The 22,522-nt window shown below is 55.8% G+C and overlaps 1 protein-coding gene across 1 annotated transcript in view; it reads right to left on the minus strand.

Moving 5' to 3' along the window:
- Positions 1-22,522, minus strand: part of LOC131488423 (nuclear pore membrane glycoprotein 210-like) — a 60,646-nt gene that overhangs the window by 23,365 nt on the left and 14,759 nt on the right. Inside the window, 12 exon segments of the mRNA XM_058690292.1 lie at positions 437-653; positions 1,641-1,891; positions 3,448-3,594; positions 4,617-4,734; positions 7,511-7,647; positions 8,873-9,093; positions 11,076-11,251; positions 12,671-12,845; positions 14,461-14,552; positions 17,619-17,777; positions 18,888-19,019; positions 20,093-20,173. Coding sequence (XP_058546275.1) covers positions 437-653; positions 1,641-1,891; positions 3,448-3,594; positions 4,617-4,734; positions 7,511-7,647; positions 8,873-9,093; positions 11,076-11,251; positions 12,671-12,845; positions 14,461-14,552; positions 17,619-17,777; positions 18,888-19,019; positions 20,093-20,173 — 1,906 coding nt within the window.

The following is a 22,522-nucleotide window of genomic DNA, read 5'->3' on the forward strand; positions in this document are numbered from 1 at the left end:
CAGGCAGAGGGAACAGTGTATGCCAAGGGCTTAGCTGGGAGTTGCACGTGTTCCCAAAGTAGGAAGAAGGCCAGCGTGGCTGTAGCAAGGTGCCCAAGCGGGGAGACAAGTCATCAATGCTTTGGGGAGGCAGATTATGTGGGGCCGGCCTTTCAAGACACTGGAGAGGCTTGGGCTTTATCCCCCAGGGGAGGTGGGCGCCAAAGCAGTGTTGAGCAGAGGAGGGGGTACAATCCAGTCACATTTCAACAGGATCCCTCTAGCTACCCGAATGGGCCAAATCCACTTTGTGGGACAATCTGCATTTCTGAGTCCTCCAGGTCTTGACCCGCCCCCCTCCTGCTCTCCTGCCCAGATTTCCACCCACAGCCAAGACCACCCGGACCGGCCCTCCTCGCCCAGGTCCATCCCAGCGGTGTCCCATCCCATGACTCACGAGGACCAGGCCCTCGGCGATCCATCACAAAGGCCACGGTGACCGGAATGGTGAGGGCTTGGTTAGTCATGGGGCTGGAGAAGGTCAGGGCGGTGGACAGAGGCCCCTGACTGCCAGCTGTGGGATCCGAGATGCCGACTGTGTATGTGATGAAGCTGGGGAGCCCCAAAGACTTTTCCTTCTCAAAGGCCAGCACAGCCGGGGACCCTGATTTCACCTGGGAGAGACAATGCAGCTGGAGAGCGGCACCCCCACCCCCGCTTCCACCTGACATGCTGTGCTTCCCTCTGGGGCCCAGACGGTAGGGGTGGGGACCCTTCCCTGGTCCACCTTCCTAGGTAGGCGATGACGCCTGGGTACTTCTAAGTGACAGCGTGAAATCTGCAAAGTCAGGGAAGGAGCATACTGTCTACACTTGGGAGTGTTTTTAAGGAAAGGACAAATCAATATCATTGAATTCTAATCAAGTGCTCTTTAAAAAAACGCTAAACCAACATGAACTACCACCAAACGCCAACTTTCCAAGGCAGCAGCCTGGAGCTCTGTTAATGGCCGATCGCCAGCAGCTCAACCCCTGGACTGGCAGACCCTCCATCAGCAGCAATGAATTCATCGCCGTCTCGCTCCAAGAACGTTCATCCACGTCCACGTTTGCTGCAGTGAGACCAGGGATACGGCAAACGGAGGAGCCAAAAACCCCTTTGTCACATCACCCCAGATCTCTTACCGGCCTGCTGGGCTGCGGGACCTAGGACATCGTTCACCCGGCATTCAGCAGATGGGGACACTGAGGCCCAGGGCTAGGGACTCGTCCCCAGTTGCGCGGGCATCGGTGATAAGTTAGGGATTATAGCGTTTCTTCCTCCCCCATGTCAGTGTACGTTCCTGCACTGACTTCATTCACTGAACATACTAAGTGTTCACTGAGCACATACTATGTGCTAGGTACGCTCTGTGCTAAGTACTGCCCTCGCATACCGAGCTCCTGGTTGGGGAAGTCCGGCAGCATTCCCAGTAACTAATTCAATGATACAAGCTCACAGATAATGGTATGGGGGAAAAGAAAAGGTTAAGGGTATCTACGTTTAAAAAATCTTTTTTTCACTTTTAAAGAGAGGTGGTCCACGACTTCCACGTTTCACCTCGTCTTCCCTGCCTTCCGGTCCTTTCCAAGGCCCCCGGCTCATGCATGGACGCCACTCACCTCCAGGTTCTCGAGAATCTCCACGGTACCAAAGACCTTGACCTCAGAGCTGGTGAAGTGGTTGCTCAAAAGGATTTCAGCCTGGTCAGTGTAAAGCCCTGGGCTGAAGGGCACCTCGGCACCAACGTGCTCGCCAGAGATGTGGCTGCCGGGGATGGAGGCGGTGACCAGCAGCGCTGTCTTCTTCATGCTGAGGTGTTTCAGCTGCTTGTCCGTCAGCCTGTGCATCGTGACTGAGCAGAAGTACCGGCCTGTGGAGACAAGCAAGCTCTGAGTTGTCCCCTCTCCCACCCACGCCCGGACGCTGCACTCTCTCCTTGCTCTTCTAACTGCAAAACTCCTACGCATCCTTCAGAGCCCAGGTGAGGCGTCACCTCCTCCAGGGACCTCCAGGGACGTCCCTCTTCAGCACCCCTGATCCAGCTTGGACACCCTTTCTGTGACCAGCACTCTCGCTCACTCCTCAGAATCCTCTGCTCGCCAGATCCCCACTGCATTGACGTTGCCTGGGGAAGGAACGTCTGGGCCAGCTCTGCACTTCAGGGCCTAGCCATCCTGGCTCTCAGGATGGGGGTGAGTAAATAATGAACGGATACCGTGACCCGATGCTGAGCTACAGGCTGAGCTGGAGCGGACTCCCAGGATGGCCCGTGGCCCCAGATAACAGCAGGAAGTCCTGTGAAGGTGTGGATTGGGGCTACCTTGGTGTTTGTTGGACCCTCCACGCCTGGCCCTGGGTAGATAAATGCGTTCAATGCACACTGTTGAGCAATGCCCTGGAAAGTACCTGGAACCCGGATGCCTGGGCTGGAGTCCCCTCCGTGCCCTTGCCAGCCAAGTGCCCCTGGGTGAGTCAGCCTCCTTGCTGGCCTGGTTTTCTCGGATCAAGTGGGAATAACTTCACACCCCCTCACGGGGCTGCATTAGCCAATAAACAGGGCACGGGACCATCAAATACCTGTTCTGTCCCTGCACTTGGGCCCCACACAGGTGCCCTGAGGACATACCTCCTGCATCTTAGGCAGCGGCCTGGGTGCTGACCCCGGGCCATGGCAAGCTGCAGGCTGGGCTTATTATGGTCTGGTGTTGTGCCCTCGCTAACGCCTCCTAATTAAGACCGGGCTGCATGTTCTTGGAAGGAACTGAAGAATGGTCCGAATGCTCATCGACACTCATTATCATAATGACACTGGGCAGCTACTGTCGAGGACTCGATAGTATATGCTGGGCACTGTGCTCAGCATATGGCAGGAACTATCCTACTGAACCCTCGAAGCACCCCACGTGGGCACCCCCCTTCTCAGACACTCCGCACCACGTGGCCGGCATGCCCGGGGCCAGGCAGTCACTCCAGCCCGTGGCGCGGGCATCAGGGGCAGTGGAAGTTCTGTTTGGACACACTGTGGGGCCCTTGGCTAGTTAACGAGGGCCCTTCTGCCCAGCTCTCGCTTGCACCGCTCAGCTCTAAGGCATCATCCTTCCCATTTCACAGAGGGAGGCAGCCTTAACACCCACTGGCCCTGAGGCAGGAAGAGCAGAAAGGGACCTAACCCCGGCCTTTCCAACTCTGAAATGTGTCCTGCCTGCTGCATGTAGGTGGGTGCCGAGGACAGCCAGCGCCCAGCATTGGACTGCCAACCCCGCCCGGCGGCCAAAATGAATGACAGGCCAGAGTGGTGGCATCGACCGCCAGGCTGGGCTCCTGACAGACATGGCCCTTCCGGACAGATGGCTGCCGTGAGCCCGGCACGCCAACAGGAACCTTCCATGCAAGCCAGTCGTCCCATGCAAACCCCTGCAAACGTACCCAGGGTGGCGTCAAATCCTGGTTCTGCCGTGAAAACGTCACGCGCTGGGAAATCGAAGGCATCTTGCTTGAACTGGAGGTGGCAGCTAATGAGGGATTCTGGGTGCAGAGTCTCAATGGTTTCCATCTGGGAGGGAGAGCACTCACCTGGAGAGGGGAAGGGGTGAGAAGGGCATGGGCCAGACCTACTAGGCGCCCCACCCCGGCCCCCCTGCACAGGCTTCTGCATCCGTCTGTTAGAGCCCCGAAACGAGGGAGCAAGAGCAGGCCAGGTGCAGGCTAGCCGGGCCGTGAAACGCCCCACATTCCTTCCACACAGGGCCCCCCGAGGGCTGCCCAAAGCTTCGTGACAGCACCACGGTTTATAAGAGCTGGGGAGAATTCTATGGGGGAGGAGGGTCATTCCGCATCGTGGGCAATTTCAGATCAGAATTTCAGCATTTGGGCTACAGAGCCTGCGTCCCGCAGCATAGCAGATGGGTCGGGCCCACTAATGCACATCGTCTGTTCCTGTCGGCAGGGGGAAAATGGGCAATTTATTTCTCGACTTCAGGAGGGCAACAGTTTCCCACTAATACACTGAGTATCATCTCGGCAATTGTGCAGTATTGGCCCCGTGCCCTGAGGTAGGAAAAGAGAGGTTATATGATGCAGAAAAGCTACGTCATCAATCAGAACAAGAACAGTGGTATTTAATTCCACTGGGTACGTGGTTTAAAACAAAAACAAAAACAAAAAACACCAAACCAGCCCACATCGATGTATTTACTTCTGGCAGTTGCTGTCCAGGGCTGTCACGGGCAGGGCCAGGGTCGGATGTTCTATGCATGACTTGGAAAAGGTAATCACAAAAATCAAAATCGGCGGCGAGGCCTGCTAAATCATTACTTTCTTGGGATTACCAGCAGTCAACTGGGGCTTTCTTTACTCGGCTGCCCTGGGGCTGAAGTGGCACTTCCAGCTCAGACACAGGCAGCTTCTGGGTGCTGGGCTCTTTTAGAAAGAACACTCGGATTTCGAAAAAGCTGGAAGGAATGGGCCAGCAGGGGTTAAATGCTCTCTCTGCCTTTGGCGTGAGGTTAAGCAGGGCCACGGGGAGCCTCCTCCCTGCTCCTGCGACTGGACTGGCGGGGCCCCTCCCCAGACCAAGCAAGCCCCTCACTCTTTACCTCTCAGGTTAGAGCCTCTGTCTCCCAAGGTGACGGTCACTTTGGAGGCCTCCTGGAAGCTGGTCTGGCCTGGGCGGACGGAATGGGCCACGATCCTTTGAGGGACACCGATCGCTATCTGGGGAGGGAGCCGAGGCAGCTGCACTGAGCACCGACCACGTGTGGGCTCAGTGACGGGCATTTTTGTGACCTCACCCCGTTGCCCGGGATGCAGGCACTGCCCATTGCACAGGGGACAAAACTGAGGCTCCACGTCTTTTTGAGACTTGGCCAGATGTGGCAGATCTGGGCTTAGACCCCAGGCCGGTCAGACTCTGCCTCCCTCTGAACGAGCTGCTTTTCCTAACAGCAGAGTGCGGTGCTGAACAGCAGGTGTGAATGCATTCAGTCCGGGGTGGGCTGTGGGGTTTGGCTCCTGGGACAGCGGCAGATCACTTCTCTGTTCATCAGTTTGCTTAATTAGTCTTTCAGCAATGAGAGAAGGAGCCATTTTACTTTACCGTCATTTATTCAAAATAAATCAACTTGACCAAAAGGCAACTCACATAGCTTGGGTATTGAACGCCCCTCCAGACTCCAGTCTTCCCAGACTTTCCCCTGCTCACTCCCTTTGGCCCAGCCTGCACTGGCTGCACCCAAACATGCCAGTCGTGCGCCCCTCTTAAGCTGGGATCACCCTCCCCCCTCCCCCCACAGAGCCTGACCCCATTGGCCCTCGCAGGCCCAGCTCCAGCATGGTCCCCTCCAGCCGGCAGCCTGTCCTCCCACCTCTGGGCAGGCGCTGAGCACTTCCTGCCTCCCACAGGATTTCTAGCGGGACGTGATCTTGTAAAGAGCAGGGATGGGGTCTCACTCCTCCCCAAAGCCCAGGCAGCTCCTGTGGCTGACACAAGAGCACAGGCAGGCCATCAGGCTGGCCCCATCACCTCCACGCTCGCTGGTGGGCACTCACATCCGGGCCCTGGTTCTTCCCACCTTCTCCTGTACTCCTGGCTGCCTGCCATCTTGTCCCTGCTTCCTCTGCCTCCTCCCCCCACACCTGGCAGAGGGGGCCCAAGGCCTTGCTGTGGTATGTGCTGCATGTATGTGCACCCGTCCACTCTCAGGTCTTCCAGAACCACGTCTGTGCTGTGGACTCCCACCCCATCTCCAGCTTGCTGTCTTGGAGCTCCAGAAACACCTGCCGCCTCATCACAGGCCTCACCTAGAGGAGCTGCAAAGGCCTCCAACTGGCCACGCCTCCATCCACTCATCATCTTTCCCCAGTGCCGGCCCCTCCTTCTGCAACCCCCTACTGCCATCAGGGCAAAGGACCGACATCCACCTTGTCACTCAGTCCGGATGCCGGGGAGGTCATCCCCCAAAGGGTTCTCCCTCAACCCCTACTTCCAAATGGTCACCAAGCTCTGATGACCTTCCCTTAGTTTCTGCCCACCCAACAGGGCCAGCAGAGTGCCCATCCTGTCTCCTGGCTCACTACCCCTGCAGCTACTCCCCATCTCTTGGGCTCTTAGACTCCACCAGGCACTGGATACTCATTCCAAACATTACCTCTGATTGGGATCACTCTTTACTTAAAAAAAAAAAAATTCTGATAGGGATGCCTGGGTGGCTCAGTCAGTTAAGCGTCTGACTTTGGCTCAGGTCATGATCTCACGGTTCTTGGGTTCAAGCCCTGCATCGGGCCCCGTGCTAACAGCTCAGAGCCTAGAGCCTGTTTCAGATTCTGTGTCACCCCCTCTCTCTGTCCCTCCCTCCAAATAAATAAACATAAAATTTTTTTTACAAAATTAAAAATAAAATAAAATAAAATAAAATAAAAAAAAACCCAAAACCCTGATAAATCCCTACTGGGTCTGGCATAAGCTTCTCCTCTTTGCTCCGGAATAGTAACAGGTGCAGCTAATACCTACTGAACATTTGCTAGGTGCTGAGTACCATTCTAAGTGCTTCACATAGGTTAACTCTTAATCCTCTTGGCCCTCTTACCTCCATTTTACAGACACAGAGAGGTGAAATAACTTATCCAATGCCACACAGCCTCTCAGTGGCCTGGCTGGGATTTGAACCCAGGCAGCCTGGCCCCAGAGCTCACGTGCTTAACCAGGAACTACCCAGAACACAATGTGCATCACACGATCTGACTGCAACGCCAGCCTCCACACTCCCCCCACTGCCTATGTTCCAGCCATCAGGGCTCGACTCTTGAGCCCTGCACACTTTTGCCTACGCTGTGCCCTCTCCTCCAGCCCCCCTCCCACCCGCCCCTGCCCACTCTCCGCGGCTCCTCCTGGGAGAGCACAGCTTTATTAGTCACAAGGTGCCTCTATCTGCAATCCGCTCACCCACTGCAGAGCCCTGGCACTAAATATGCAAGCTATTAGGTTAAACTGCTGGATTCGATCACGTGCACGCTGGCTCTAAAATGAGACACGTTTGGAACGCAGCCAGACGCTGCTCATTGATTCATTCTCAGCTGGAGATAAATAGAAGAGAGAACGGTTTTGTTCACCTCCAGAAAGACTCAAAAAGTGACTTTGCCGGTGATGCCAAATGGCCACGCCGGCCCGCCCGCCCCGAGACTCCTGGGGAAGCGCCCACAGGGGACACTCGTGCCCTTACGCCAGCGTGCGTGGGAGCTGGGGGGCGGCCCCAGGAGGTCAGCCCTTGTCATGACACCATTTTGAGCGTGGGAGGCAGGGGCCTGGGAAGGAAAGGGCACCTGTTCCAATCCCGGAGGAAGTGGGGAGCAGACCCCAGACTCACGACTCCGGATCCTGACTGCCTAGCAGGGTGCTGGTGCTTCTTTTTTTTTAAGGGAAGGGTGCCATTCAGGATAGAAAGCCGAGGCTTCTACCCCAAGAGGGTGAGCCACGTATGCCCCGAAGCCCTACCTCCTTGTAGGTTCTCAGGTGCCCAGCAATCTCATAGTAAACCGTCACAGATCCCGCCTCTTGGGCCACAGCCACGCCCGTCCTGGGGTCGATGCGGAGGATGCTGTGAGCTGAAGAGCTCCAGGTTCCGGAGAGGCCTGGGAGAGAAAGCCCTGGCTGTCACTCATCTTTCCCACGTCTGCCATTCCCGCCCAGCCCTGTCATCTGGGTGACACTGCCCCACCACCATGCTCCACCCTGCTCCCGGGGGAGCTCACTCATCACCCTCAGGGTAGAATCCACGCCACTGGCCTCTGCACCCTGGCTCTCGCCCCCGCCCCTCACCTCCCCTGGCTCCTGGCTGCGGCCCCCCGGAGCACACCTGCTCTCTGCCCGGCTGTGACCCTGCCCAGACCGAACCTCTGGCCCTATGTTCACTCCAGTGCTTCCCTGCTTGGAATCTCTTGATCACTTCCTTGTCCCGGGATGACCCGGGTGCCGAACCTCCCCACGCACCACCCCTGCCCACCCCTGACTGTTTATCAACCCCTTTGTGCAAACAAAGCAAGTGTCAGGTTCAAGAGCGTTTCTCAGTTAAAAGCCAATTGCATTATATAACAGATACAACAAAATAACTCAACAGCCACGTTCTATTTCTGGCAAATTGTATTTGCTTTCTTTTAAGGGCAGTGTTGAATGTCTTTTTGAAATGAATTTAATTAGGTAAAAAAAAAAAAAAAAAAACCAGGGAGTCAAATTGAAAAAAGAAGTTGAGTAACATAGGTGGTGAATCTACAGGTGGCATGGGAACAGGCCCGATAGCTGTTCTCTCCTTACATTTCCTTCCAGATGTAGGCTGTTGGCGATACATGGTAACCACTAGCCACCAGATGAATTAAAATGAAACACATAGCTCCTCGGTTGCATTAGCCACATTTAGAGTACTGGATCGTGAGTGCCCCGTGGCAGACAGTGTAGATACGGGATGTTTCCACAGTGCTAGAAACTTCTAGCGGACAGAGCCATACGAGTGCACGGGTTGGCCAGCCTCCTCCACAAAGGGCCAGATGGCACATCTGTTGGGCCGTGCGGGCCCAGAGGTCTCTGATGCCAGCGCTCAAACCCGGCAGTTGGAGGGTAAAAACGGCCCCTGACAACATGTAAATGAGGGTGTGCCAGAGTTCCCAGGCACTTGTGTTTGCAAAAAGAGACAGCATGCTGGATTTGGCCTGTGGTTTTCTGACTCCTGCTCTTGAACGTCATGCCAGCCCTGCTTGTCTCACCCCCACGACAGGAGCCCGCTCCCACCTTTGGGGCTGCCCCGGACTCAAAAGGAAGCCCCTCACACCCACCCCGGCCAGTATCTCTCTCTCTCTCTCTCACTTTCCAGGCCAACCAGAACTGTGGCCAGACAGAGGACGTCCCCCACCACCACCACTCCGGACAGCTCCGGGGAGATGGCCTGTAGGACGGGCAACGGGACGAAGTCGGACAGGCCGACGTGCTCCGTGTCCCGCACGCTGAGCAGCGTCAGGCCCACGCTGATGGTCCGGACGATGCAGGTGTTGTTGGCGACGCCCTTCCCAATCTGCACGAACTCGTCTCTAGGCACAGGAGGGGGATGCGGGCTCTCAGTCTCAGGAAAGAGCCCCCAACTCCGGAGGGAGAAACGTAGTTGAGTCCTCTGCTGGGCGAAGCTTCTTGCTAACGGTGGCTCCAGGGCGTCCCTCCAGCTTAAGTTTACCAAGCAGCTGCCCAAACCTGGTCTCATCTCATCTCCCCCGGGGAGGAGCCCGTGGCCCACAGCACATGCCCCACGTCCCAGGAGGGAAAGCTGAGGTCAGAGGGCAAGGCGAGCTTCCAGATGCTTGCTGGTCCCTTCCCAACAGGGAACAAGGACATTCTCAGGAGGCATGGCCTCTGCCCACTTCCTCATGGGTAAAACGGGGATAATATGTACCCACGTCCAGGGCTGGATGTAAGCGCTAAACCAGGTCAGTAGCTATAAAGCACCGAGACCAGTGCCTGGCACAGTGAGTGCTTGGTCAACACCAGCCAATGTCGCTCTGGTGGAAAGGCCCAGACCGGCAGGTCTGAGGGGTAGGGTCTCTGGCTTCGTCTCCTCCGCCACGCCGTCTCTCTTCGGAGCTCCCGCTGGTCTCTAGGAGAGAGGCTCAAGGGCTGGCGGGACTTCTGTGGGGTAGCTGAGGGGCTGGGAGGAGCTGGCTCCATTTCCTCCAGGGTGGCCTAGATCCCAGACTCATGGATGGCCCGTACAATGTGCAAAGAGCTCCACAATTTGCCAGACGCCTTCACGACTATGGCTTCAGCTGCCGGCCCCGAGGATTAGGCATGTTCCCCGCATGACAGGTGTGGAAACAGAGGCCTGGAGTGGTGAGCCGCCTTGTTTGGGAAGGTGCCACAAAGGCCAGAGCTAGGGCTTGAACGGGCTCCAACTCCAAGCCCCAGTTCCCCCACCATGCTAAGCCCCCCTACGCCTGGCCCTGGGCGCGCTAAGCAGGCCTGTGAGGAGGCCAAGTTGCAATGGTCACCCACACCTGAATACAATCTTCTGCCCCCCCATAGGCCCTAGAACCCCTGCCCAAGCCGTTCTTCTTCCTATGCCTGATGCTTCTCTCTCCTCCTCTGAGCTAGTCTGCATGCCCCCGGGGCAGTAGTTCTCAACCTTTAGAATCGCCTGGAGGTCTAATTAAAACAGACTGATGGTGGGGCCCCTGGGTGGCTCAGTGGGTTAAGCGTCCCACTTCAGCTCAGGTCATGATCTCCCGGTTTGTGAGTTCAAGCCCCGCTTCGGGCTCTGTGCTGACAGCTCGGAGCCTGGAGCCTGCTTCGGATTCTGTGTCCCCCTCTCTCTGCCCCTCCGCACTCACGCTCTGTCTCTCAAAAATAAACATTAAAGAGAAACCCCAGGTTGTTGGGGTATTTACAGGGCCAGCCAAAATGAACCTCATGTGGAGCCTGGTGTTCAAACCCCGCGTGACCCTGAGCAAGTGGTTTGACCTCTCTGGGCCTCTACAAACAGGCGGCAGTGAGGAGTCAGCGAGATGTCACGTGGAAAGGCCTGTACACCCACAAGGGGATGCAGTGAAGGTCAGACCCCTTCCTCCCCGGCACCAGAGCATTGGAATGTGTGTGCCTTGCTCTGACCAACTTTTATAAAGTCTGTGATCACTGATTTGCGTCCGCTGATCACAGGGCCAGTGCAATGGCCAGGGTGGCTACGTCTCCCCTGCAGTCGGCTTTCACGGGTACACCAAAGTTTATCACAAACCCCAACACCTGTGTCTCACCTCCGGCCCGCCACGGGATATCGCCAACAGCTTCCCGCCACGAGGTAGTACAGGCTCTGTGCCCTGCCTTCCCCTCACCGCTGCCTCCTGCCCAAGCCCAGTGCTCCCCCTGTGGTCCTGCAAGCACGACACGCTCCCTCCTCAAGACTGCAGGGAACAAAGCTCTCCTTCCAGTGGCACGGAGGGTCTAGTGGACTCAGCCACCCCCATACATCAAATCCAAGTACAACTGACACACATCTTCACGGGGGAGATGAGCATCACCCACATCCTACCTGTTAGTCGCAAAGCTGAGGACCCAATTGTGAGCATGGAAGGTATCTCTGGAGTTGTCGTGGAAGTGGACGGTGAAGGTCACGGTCATTCCCAAAGGCAGGGCTGCCAGAGCCTCCTTGTTCTGGGTGTGCAGGGTGGGGCTCATGGAGAGCCTCAGGTAAGACACAGGAGATACCTGGGGACAGTGAGCAGGTGTGGTGATGACTGCCCTGGGGACCAGCCTCCCAGGGAGGAGTCACTTGCCCCCAGTGGGGCCCGCCTCGGGAGGGATCGGGAGGCTGATCGACTCAGGGGTCATGGAAAGAGAAAAGGCCTTGGTCCGCTAAGCGTCCCAACCTAGCGACAAGAATCCCACCTTCCCACACAGTGGGCGGGCCTCACTAGAAGAAAACCCCCCAATCTACAAGAGTCAAAACCCATGACTTTGAAAAATTAGATCGTTATTCACATTGGCAAAAATTTCCCCTGGGCTTTCGATGTTCGGTTTCCTTCGAAAACCTGGCTCTCCGGGTGTTTAAAGTGGAAGTAATGCCCACTTGGACGGCAGAGGAAGTATTAACCAGGAGCCACGACGTGCTGACAGGTGCTCCAGGGAAAGAATCCCAGAGCCCAGAAACCCAAGCTCCAGGGAGAGCAGCCCTGGCCCTCCAACTCCGGGTAAAATCTATCCTGGCCAGAAAGTTAGCTCCGCTCAGAAGACCCAATTTCTTGGATAAAGATCGGCGGGTGCAGCGACCTCTACTCAGCTGGTGCTCAGTACATACTTGCTGAGGTAGGATGAGCAGGAAGCTGCTTTCACCGACTCAAAAACCAGGCTGAAGGTTCCCTGCCAGGCATTAATTACGGACACAAAAAGACATTAATTAAGGAAACAGATCTGTGACCATGGCAAAATCTCAAACGTGAAGTCATGTATCTTGTCTGTCACCCAGGATTCAGAAAGTGGCTATGACGAGATAGTGGAAGGAAATTCCGGGGACCCGACCCGAGGATGCTCGAGGAGGAGAAAGTCCCCGTCACCACGGAGCACGGAGGGCAGAGGGACATGGGAAGCGCCGTGATGCGGCCGGATGACACGACCTGACTCCGGCTGACCAGACCCTGACTCTCCACCACTGAAGTGACTCACTGAGCAAGTCATTTCCATGGTGAGTCCCAGTGTCCTTGCCTGTAAAATGGGTCACTGAACTGCACATGCTGCCACGTGTATAATGCAACCATTTCTGTGTCGGGTGCCCAGCACATGCAGTCAATGTGCATAGGCACCTATCACGTTCCAGGTGCCGGCTGCCCAGTCAGGACATGGGTGCTGGTCCCAGCAAATCACGGGCCTCGCTGGGCCTCAGTTTCCCCATCTATGAAATGAGGCCACTGCAATCCATCTCCAAGGATCTTCCGCTCTGACATCTAGAAGATGCTAGAACTTTTCAGCTAGGACCTCTGCTCCCAAGTTATTCTTCAATAAATTCTTACCTACAATTTCTCAGCTGGAAGGTGATAGATCTATTTTATACCTGCGAGGGGAGATTTTTTTTTTTTTTACCTCGACACGATTGCTTTTATTACTCCAAAAAGCAGGAAAGCATGAACCTACCTTTACAGCAAAGAGGATGGTCTGGTTGGCCCCAAAAGGCTCTTGGGAAGTCACTTGGATTGTGGACATCCCAATCACGGACCCTGACGTCAGGCAGCCTTTCTCGTCAACATGCACGACAGGAACCTTCTCCGGCCCGTCCAGGACGCGGCAGCTCAGAGATGCTGCTCCGTCCCTTTGGAAAAAAAAACAGACTCGGTTTTTCAGAGTCTGGGAGCCGGTCACAGCAAGGGGCCCGAAATCCCTGCCCTGAGATCCAGCCATCTGGGCTTCCCGATGGCTCCTGGGAGAAGGAAAAGGCCTGATCTTAGCCCCACTGTGCATTAGGACCTGGGTGCTCAGCTCAACTTCAGCCTCATCAGTCACCCACGGGAAACTTAATTTGCAAAACCGATGGTTCCAAAGAGGGCGCTGCTTCTGGGAGAAGAGGCTGAGGCCTGAGCTCCTCTCATCAGCTGCATGGGACATATGCTGTCAAAGATCGTTTCTGGGGCAAACTTCCCCATTTGCTGCCATAAGGCAGCCTGGCACAGTGAAAGACCATCGCCAGGCAGAAGCTGAGTGCAGTCCCAATGCCCCGCAAACAGCTGCTTGCCTCCTCTCTTGGCCTCGGTCTCCCCAGCTGTGAAAGGGAAGCAATGGTGTTGCCCTGTCCTGTTTCCAAGGGCAGGGAACGGGATGAAAATGGGCTGCTGGCTCAGAAAGTGGTTTGGGCTGGGTGGGAGACACATCTCAGTGTTTCATACTCTCTTTCAGGCTTACTACAGAACAAAGAAACAGCAGGGAGCAAAGGTGTTCAGCCCCCAGGGCCTGTCCCCCTCCCCGTGCTCTTTGCGTGCAGGCCGACAGACCCTCCTCAGATGACCTTAAAGTAAATGTTACTGCTTCTGCTTCAACTTTCTCCCCCATCGGTAACCCCTTGCTGGGAACCTGCAGAATTCCTCTTCATCCTTTAATAGCTCAAGCCTCACTATCTCAGACAGGCCTCCCCTAAATCCTTGCACAGAAGGCCCTTCTTTGGGCCTTGGCTTAACCGTTATACCTTGTTTCGTTGTCCCCTTCTCGTGCCGTACTTCTCGCTTCCCCACCAGCACGTCATGCACCTGTTCCAAGAGCCTAGCACACAGCCTGGCATCTAGACACGTGCACGAATGACCACCACATGTGTGCGCTCCACGGAACACGCGAGCACTCCTGTGGTCCTTACAGCCCCTCCCCCACCGTGCAACTGTAGGTCACGTGCAAGTCATTGCCACCAAAGGCGCCCCATTTGAATGCAAGGTGGGAATGACATTGGCAGACGTGTTTTACACCTGTGCCTTGTAGACAACGATGTGCATCCCCATCGAGTGGGGGTCTTGTTACGTGCAGGTCTGGGGTGGGGCCCGGGGTCTGCATTTTAACCGGCTCCCAGGTGATGCCCATGCTGCTGGGTCAGGAATTATTCACACTGAACAGCAAGCCTTGAAGACAAAGGGGCATTTGAAAATTTAACTCTTCCAAGGTAGCACTTCTTTCCCTTTAAGGTAGCGGGTTTGAGCAGTGGGCATTAAAACCTTTCGAGGCTACGGGGAAGATAAGAAGGACCCTTGGGAACACGTGATTCGGAACAGCAGAAGACGCCATCCATGGCGGAGAGAGGGGGAAATGCAGAAGCCGCACCCACTTCAAGCCCAGGAAGATGCCGTTCGCTTGAAGCACCCGCGGCTCCTGACAACTTTGACAAATGAGCCGTCGGGTGCCGAGCGCAGCGTCTCAGCCCAGCTGCAAACAAGCGCTGAGTCACGTACCTGTTTGTCGGAAGCTTTATAAACGAGTTGGGCGACATTAATATTTGCTCTGCTTCTATTTCAGGGCTCAGCAGCAGCAGCTTTTCGAATACCTAGAATGGAGGGAGTTTTGTTTCCTGTCATGCGACTGGAGTCACGGCCAGGCACCAGCTCCCCTCCAGGGAGGGAGACCAACGGGGTGGAGACAGGAGGATCACTGTTGCCAGCACCTGTCAGGTGGCTGGGGATGGGACGGGGAGGGCTGACTTTTAAGAGAGGCCCCGACGGCATCTGCTTCACGGAGCCAGGAAGCACGGGCCCCTCCCTAGACTCCCGGTGGTGGGGACATCTCTCTGGGCACAGAAGGCAGCGTAGAGAGTTACAGGACCCAGGGTCTTGCTCAGCTGCTCCTCAGTGTGCCCATCTCAGAATAACCCCCATCTCACTCCCTCCTGCCACGGTCCTGCGGGATCCGCACAGTGTGGGTACGGGGCATGTTGGCGAACCAGGGCAGATGATAAACCTGGTAATGTCCGAGTGAATCTGATCATCGCTCCCCAGGAGCCCCGGGGCCCTCGACGGCTCCCCAGCCCATGGTTGCTGCACTTATGGTAACTCCAGACCCCTCCCTACATGCACCCTAACTGCCCACCACCCTTCCAAGTCCCTTTCTCTAGGAACCCTTGGAAGGACCTTCCTTGGCACCCGGGTCTGGATGCTGAGCACAGCTCTGAGCTCCCCACTGGCTTCCGATCTGATCAGACTGGCTGGATCCCAAGGGCTCGGTTTTCCAAGAAAACTCCCTCCCTCCCAGCACTGCTATGTTCTGATCGTATATGTAAGTCTAGATTTCTTCATCTGTAAAATGGGTCTAAAACTAATAATCCTTGCCATGTCTGTCTCAAAGAGCCGCAGGATTCCAGTAGCAATGTGCGTGGCAGCACTTCCGAAATGGTGAATGATAAATGACCTTGGGAGCTAGATGGGCTTCTGGCATCAGGGGAGTCCTTCCACTAGGCAGGTGGCACCCAGAGTGGAGCAGCCTGATTTTGACTCGGATGCATGCACTGCACAGGAAGTACATGCAAAAATGTCTCCTCCTACTTCCTATTTGTCTTAAATGCATATTCTTTATTGTCCCTCTTTATTTTATTTTTTTTAATGTTTATTTCTCAGGGAAAGACAGAGAGGGACAAAGCATGAGCAGGGGAGGGGCAGAGAGAGAGGGAGACGGAATCCGAAGCAGGCTCCAGGCTCCGAGCTGTCGGCACAGAGCCCGACGCAGGGCTTGAACTCACGAACTGCAAGATCGCGACCTGAGCCGAAGTCAGATGCTTAAGTGACTGAGCCACCCAGGCGCCCCTATTGTCCCTCTTTAGAGGTAAATTAAGGTGCAAGAGAGATATTACTTTCCTGTTAACTCAAGTTTAAGAAAAGGAATAATGCAAGCACCACGGTCAATGGCAACTGACAGGTGGTCTCACCATCGGGGAGAAGCGGGGGGCAATGGGGCCAGGAGGGGCTGCTTCCCATCTCCTGCTGATTTGGGCACATGTGGAAAAATGCCATGTATCTTCAGGACAAGCTGCCTATTGGATTTTTATACATCTTCCTATTTTTCAATGTTCGCAACAAATAAAAATGGTTTCAGAGCACAGAATGAGCCAAATCAAATACATCTGTGGGCTGGATCCAGCATCGCTAAGTCTCTGACATACCCAAACCTCCAACTGCTATCAGCTAGGGAAACTGAGGCACAAAGATGCTCAGTGACTCATGCAAGGTCACAGAATTCGAAGGCTGCAAAGCCCCGTCTTTATCCAATGAGGAGGTGCCAGACATGCTTTCATTTTTAACTGGGAAGAACATCTATTTGCACGTGTCTGTGTTTGTATTTATCTGTGTATACATACGTGTCTGTGTCTCTGCATGCGTATGTATGTTACGTGTCTGTGTGTGTTTGTGTCTGTGTGTGTGTGCATGCACACATGTGCGGCCCGAGGTGAGGGGGGTTGGTAAATGACAGTTTCTTTCTTTGAAAATCTTTACCCCTGACTAGGTAGGCACCTAGGTTAGAAAATGCTTTATTTCTTCTTGAAGAGGGGACCTGATCTGTTTCTTTTCTCACGTTCAGGAGCTGCTTTCAATTTTTTCTTGCAATTTTTTTAACGTTTATTTTTGAGAGAGAGAGACAGAGCATGAGTGGGAGAGGGGCAGACAGAGCGGGAGACACAGAATACGAAGAAGGCTCCAGGCTCTGGGCTGTTAGCTCAGAGCCTGACGCAGCGCTTGAACCCACAAACCGTGAGATCATGACCTGAGCTCAAGTCGGACGCTTAACTGACTGAGCCACCCAAGTACCCCCAATTTTTCTTTGCCATTTAAGGTATCCCAGAAGTTATTGGGTCCCAGATCCTTAGTTTCACTGAGGGGCTCCGATAGTCAGGGGAGGGAGGAGGGCAGACTGGAGAGAGAGATGCAGGCACTGAGGCCTGGGTGGGAGAAAAACTGCTGAGCTCCTGGTCCTGACTCAGTAGGGCTCCTCTGGAGGCTTGGAGCAGGCCCCCTCCCTCTCTGAGGCTCGGTTTCCATCTGTGAATCGATGGGTCACACCGTCTCCCAGGCCGTACACACAGCACAGCCCTCCAGGCCTTTCAGGACCCACCACCCACTCACTGCAACCTGGGGACACACTCTGACCCCTCCCCTCTAAGGCCTCGGGCTCATCATCAAGCAGCAAGGCCCACAGCGCCTGCCCCATAGGCTTCGGGAGGCACTTCACGGGTGAGGCAACACTGGGGACTGGGGAATGGCAAGTCCGCCTCTGGTAAGTGGTCTGTGAGTGTTTGCGAAATAAACACAGACAATTCAATTAATGCCCCACTCAGACAGTTCTCTGGCTTCTTTCTACCATGAAGGTGCCTCAGACTCCCAGCTCAGGATTACCCGCTCTTTAGGGAATACATCAAGCTATTTCGGACCTCCTGGACTGCCAGCCACCCGCCCCCACCCTATGCCCTCAGGCAGCCCCATCTGCGGGCTCCCCTGCAGCCCGAGAACTCCTCAGGTGTGGGGTGGCAGAAGGGCTGATGTGCCCCCGAATGGTCCCCGGGGGGAGAGGCTGCTGGGTTGGCACCTCCTCTCCCTCTGACGGCGGCTTCTGCCCACCTGTCCTTCACCTGGATTTGGATCTCGTCAGTGAGCTCTTTGGCGAGGCCGTGCAGCTGTCCAGCAGCGGGGTCCAGAGCCTTGACCACCACCCTCAGCCCGGTCCGGCCTTTCACCCGGCCGTGCACGTTCATGGCAAAGTTGTACTGTGACGGGAGCCAGAGCGAAGCCTGGGATGGACACCAAATAGGTTCTCAGGGAGGGCCAGGGGCTCCAGTCCCCCCGACATCCACCTGCCTGTTCTCAAAGGCCGTTGCCTCACCGCTCCAGCCAGGGCCCGCTAACCCGTCACGGGTGCGGGAGGCGGAGTTTCACGAGGTTCATGGGTGCATGTTGGGGATGTTGGCCCAACCTAGGCGGGCAGAGCTTCTCAGAGCCCTTAGCATGTGGGGTGGGTGATGAACCGAGAGGTATTTGCTAGACCTGGCAGTTTTCCGCGAAGGGACCCTCTATTCTGGGATGTCCGTGTTATGGGAACAGTCTGAGGAAGCCCCTGGCACTGGAGACAGGACCCTCCCCACCATGCACAGACAAGGCAAGAAGAAACCTCTCAAAACCACCCCACACTCGAGTCCTGTATGACCCAGGGAGGGCAGACTAGAGTCACCAGGGCTGGAACCTGGTCCCATTGTCCCATTTCCCCACTGGCTCCCTGGGCCAGACAGGCATGTCCCTTCCGTATGGGCTCGTCAACACAACGAGGGGGTTATAACTACTCGTCCAGCTCTGAGGTCTGAGGAGAGGCCAGGGTCCCTCTAAGAAGGGCTAAGGGGAGGGGGGTGGGGGTGGTTGCCCTCTGGGGTAAATCTGGAAAAAGCCCCAGGGCTGTGAGGCATGGCCTCAGAAAGAAGGTCAGAAGTACAGAGTAGGGGCCCTGACCAAGACCCTGTGACGGCCTGGAACTTTTGTGACTTCCCCACAAGGCTGCCTTCTGAAGCGGGTTACCCGCGACGCCCCTCTCTGGCACTTAGCAAGAATGTGCTTAAAGTGGAAAGGGTTGCAGGCAGTCCGGGACCGGGAAGGAGGGAGAGCTAGGAGCCCATATTCCTGGTCACGAGAGGACTGGGAACGGAGGCAGGTCACTGGGGGTGGGGGGTGGACAGTGCGGTGGCAGGATCTGGGAGAAGGTGTCCCAACGAGCCCTGAGAGAGAGCAGGACAGGGCCAGGACCAGCCTGGGAGGGAGCGGGCAGAGCTCACGTGCAGAAACGTGGGGAGAACCCTCCCGGCTCCGGACGCCGGTGCATGCAGGGGGCAGGGGACCCTGGGGGGGGGGGTTACCTCCTGGTGCCGCCCCCGGATGTCCAGGATGTCCCGCTTGGTGACAGACCAGTGGAAGGTCAGGCCCGGCACGGCATTGCCAAAGGAAAAAGGGTTCTGGCTGTTGGTGATCCCAGTGATGTAAACAGGCATCTGCAGGAGAGAAGCCAGGCCTGTGACCAGCAGAGTCCCACCGCCAAGAGTGCCCCCCCCCCAAGCCCTGGGCACCTCCAAGCCCAGGCGCTTTCCTGTCTCCTTTGTGCAATGGGGGCCCTTCTTCCCTAACCAGAGAAGGGCCTGGCACAGGGGCGAGAAGCTCTGGTGAAATAGCAAATGATCAAACAAGAGACAGAGCCAGCCCCTCCGCACACGGTCCTTCTTGAGCTGTGCACGGCGTCTCACCTTGGCTGACAGACCCCCTTGGTGACGTGGCCCCCTACAGCTCCAGGGGGCCTGCAGCCCCCCGGCCAGCCCAGCCCAGGCCACCCTGCCATCCGTGCCTCTGCTCCTCTCTCAATCTAGCAGGGGCTCCCTGCTCACATGGAATGGGCACAGGTGGGGTTCACGGGCTCCCTCAACCCGTGCTTCCTGAGTGCCCACCAGGGGAGGCAATACCGCTAACGGGAAGAATGGACTCCATGCCAGGCCGCCTAGGTCAACTTCCAGTTCTGGCACTTACTAGCCATGTGACCTTGGGCAGAGGCCATAAGCTTTCTAGGCTTTCATTTCCCCACCCGTAACATAGAGACTGACACCAGGAGCCACCTCACAGCTTGTTGATGAGTGTCCAATGAGTCACCGCACAGAAAGCCCTGAGGTCCTGCTATCCAAGCGTTGGCTCCTGTTCCCTGCCAGGTGCTATTCCAGGTGTGGAAGGGTGACAGACTCGGGGGAGGGAGACACAGGCATCACTCAATAACTGTGCTGAGGGAGGGGGACCCAGAACTGGAGAGGGGTAAATGCTATGCCCACGAGGGCTTTGCACCGGGAGCGAGAACACACAGAATGCCTGCGAGGCCTAGAGCAGGAAACGGTAGGGCTCCGTCCTAAAGCTCAGTCTGACCCCAGAGATAAGCAGGGGTTGAGCAGGAGAGGAAACAGCGACCTAGCAGCAACTTCCACTCCCCACAAGCTCAGCCTGAACCAGAACTCGGAGCCTGAGACCCGCCAGGGGGCTGCTCAGACAGCGACACCGGCAGCAGGTGCTGGAGGGGTCCCCGTCTCACCTGGGTTCCCGTCCTCATCCGAGTGATGGGGGCACGGATCCTCACCGCCTGGAGAAGCAGCACCTCCACCTCCATGAGGTCCTAGGGAAAGGGCTTTGGGCTCAGGCTGGCTGGGGCAGAGGGGTACTATCAGCCAACAACAGGTGTTTCACCAAGGGACCCCTCCAAACAGGGAGGCTCTTGCCAAGGCCAGCTTGGGAGCTGCATGGCTGGAAGGTGCTCACGGATGTCCAGCATCACCCTCCTCTTCCCAAGGCAGCCTGGTTTTGTGGGTGGCTCACCCCACACAGATCTGGCCACTGTTCCTCCCGTTCCCTTGGGGCTCCCAGCCTTGTCCTCTGAGCCTGCAGACCTATTAGATGGAGTTGTTCTGGGTCAGCACCAGAGAGACTAGGGGGCAGTGACCGGACACTGTTCTTCTCTAGGTTGGGTGGCCCTCACAAGACAGGAGTCCAGATGCTCCCGACCCTAAATCTAATGTGTTACTCTCCGTCAATGATCAGGGTGTTGGGACAAATGCGGGATACAGATAGAGTCTGGTTAGAGCCGACTGTATATTTTCCTTCATTCTGAAGTCTATACTCTTGTTAATCTGGTCAAAGATTAACCTTATCTGGCTTCTTTATAGTGCTATTGACTCTGTTGAGCCCAGGCTACTAAAACCCTTAAGCCTTTTTTATATACTGAGCCCACCCTGTGTCTTGTGATCCAGGCTAATGCCTGGCATATAGTAGGTACTCAATAAACATCCATCCTCTTCCTTCTCTTCCTTGCCTTTGTCCCTTTCACTGCCCAGTCTCCCTTTGCCAGTCCTGGCCCATGCTTTGGCCACGGGTGCCTATTCTATGATCTGGAGCTACTGAGCAGAACCCCCTACACTTTGTGGACACGTGGGCCTCAGGCTGAACCACTGCCTGCCGGGGCTCTAGGAGATGGATTTCAGATGGAACTGCTGGCAAAGTCACTCCACCTGCCCAGGGGTGCCAGACCCTCCCCCAGTTCCTCTCCCACCCCACCCGATGAGAGACACACGGAGAGAGGTGGCCCAGCGAGGTCAGACCACAAAGAGAAGTGGGATGCCTGGGTGGCTCAGTCAATTGAGCGTCCGACTCTTGGTTTCGGCTCGGGTCATGATCTCACGGTTGATGGGTTCAGGCCCCACATTGGGCTCCATACAGACAGTGGGGAGCCTGCTTGGACTCTCTCTCTCTCTCTCTCTCTCTCTCTCTCTCTCTCTCTCTCTCCCTCTGCTCCTCCCCTCATTGCACACTTTATCTCTCAAAAAAAAAATTATTTAAAGAAAAGAGAGAGAGAAGTGGCTGGGAGGGAAATGCATGGCCGTCAGCTCCTCTGGCCATAGTTCAGCCAGCTGCCATCTCAGCCACCTGGGCCCCCAGGGGGGAGAAAAATAGGCTGGTTCCCGAAGCCCTAATCCTTTCTTCAGAAGAAAAGAAAAAAAAAAAAGGCGAGGCCTCGTTGGTCCTTCATCTTCTCCTCCAAGACGTCTATCTGAATCCTGCTGTATGCCACAGGGCAGATTTCACGTTCCCGACACTTTGTCTTTATAAAAATCAATAGGTACAATCAGGGCATCTACCTCCACGATGCAAAAGGACTTTGTGGCTTAACCGGTTACTTGCAGAGACACTGAAACTCGGGCAAACAGGAGTAAATCAATGAACTCAATGTCAGATCAAAGTCAGCTGCAGGGAAGAAGGGCACATCTCCAGGGCAGTGCACAGAGCCAGCTCCCTTGGGTGACCTGTGTTCAGATGCTATGAGCTCATGGGAGCTCATGGACTCCTTCCAGGGGGCCCTGAATGCTGGACAAGGAGCAGGGTGACAGGGTTCTGCAAAGGCCGTCCACAGTCACGTTACACAAAACAATGCTCTTCTTAGAGCCCAGATTTCTGGCACGGTCATGTCCACGCTGCAGTCTCCCCTGAGACGCTTCCACAGGGCACCGTCAGGGAGAATCCAAGCACTCTGAGCCCTGCTCAGGAGGTGGAAACCATCTCCCGTCTCCCTTCCGGACCCCGGTGAGGTCTCCACCCCCTGGGAAACAAGGGAAACTATCGGACTTAGAAACCGACTTTCACCCGCCTAGTGTCAGTGCCACTAATGAGGGGCAGGAAGACCCTCCTGGGGGGAGGACTCCCCTAGCTCGGCCTTCCATTGTCTCCGCTGATCCAGAAAAGCGCTTAGCAAAAGTCCCCGAGTCCAGCCGAGAGGCTTGGGGGATAACTTAAGTTCATTGCTGCGTGATTCAGGGTCTCCTTTTCTCCTGGAAATAGAACTCTGGGTCTGAAACACTACTGATGTCCGATCGTCCACATGCTTAGAGCAGCCTGGCTACCCACGCCCCTGAAAACACACACTGCGATCCACGAAGCGTGTCGGAACTAACAGTAACCCCTTTTCCATCAGAAT

Source organism: Neofelis nebulosa, chromosome 1 (assembly GCF_028018385.1).
Source record: "Neofelis nebulosa isolate mNeoNeb1 chromosome 1, mNeoNeb1.pri, whole genome shotgun sequence".
NCBI classification, from domain to species: domain Eukaryota; kingdom Metazoa; phylum Chordata; class Mammalia; order Carnivora; family Felidae; genus Neofelis; species Neofelis nebulosa.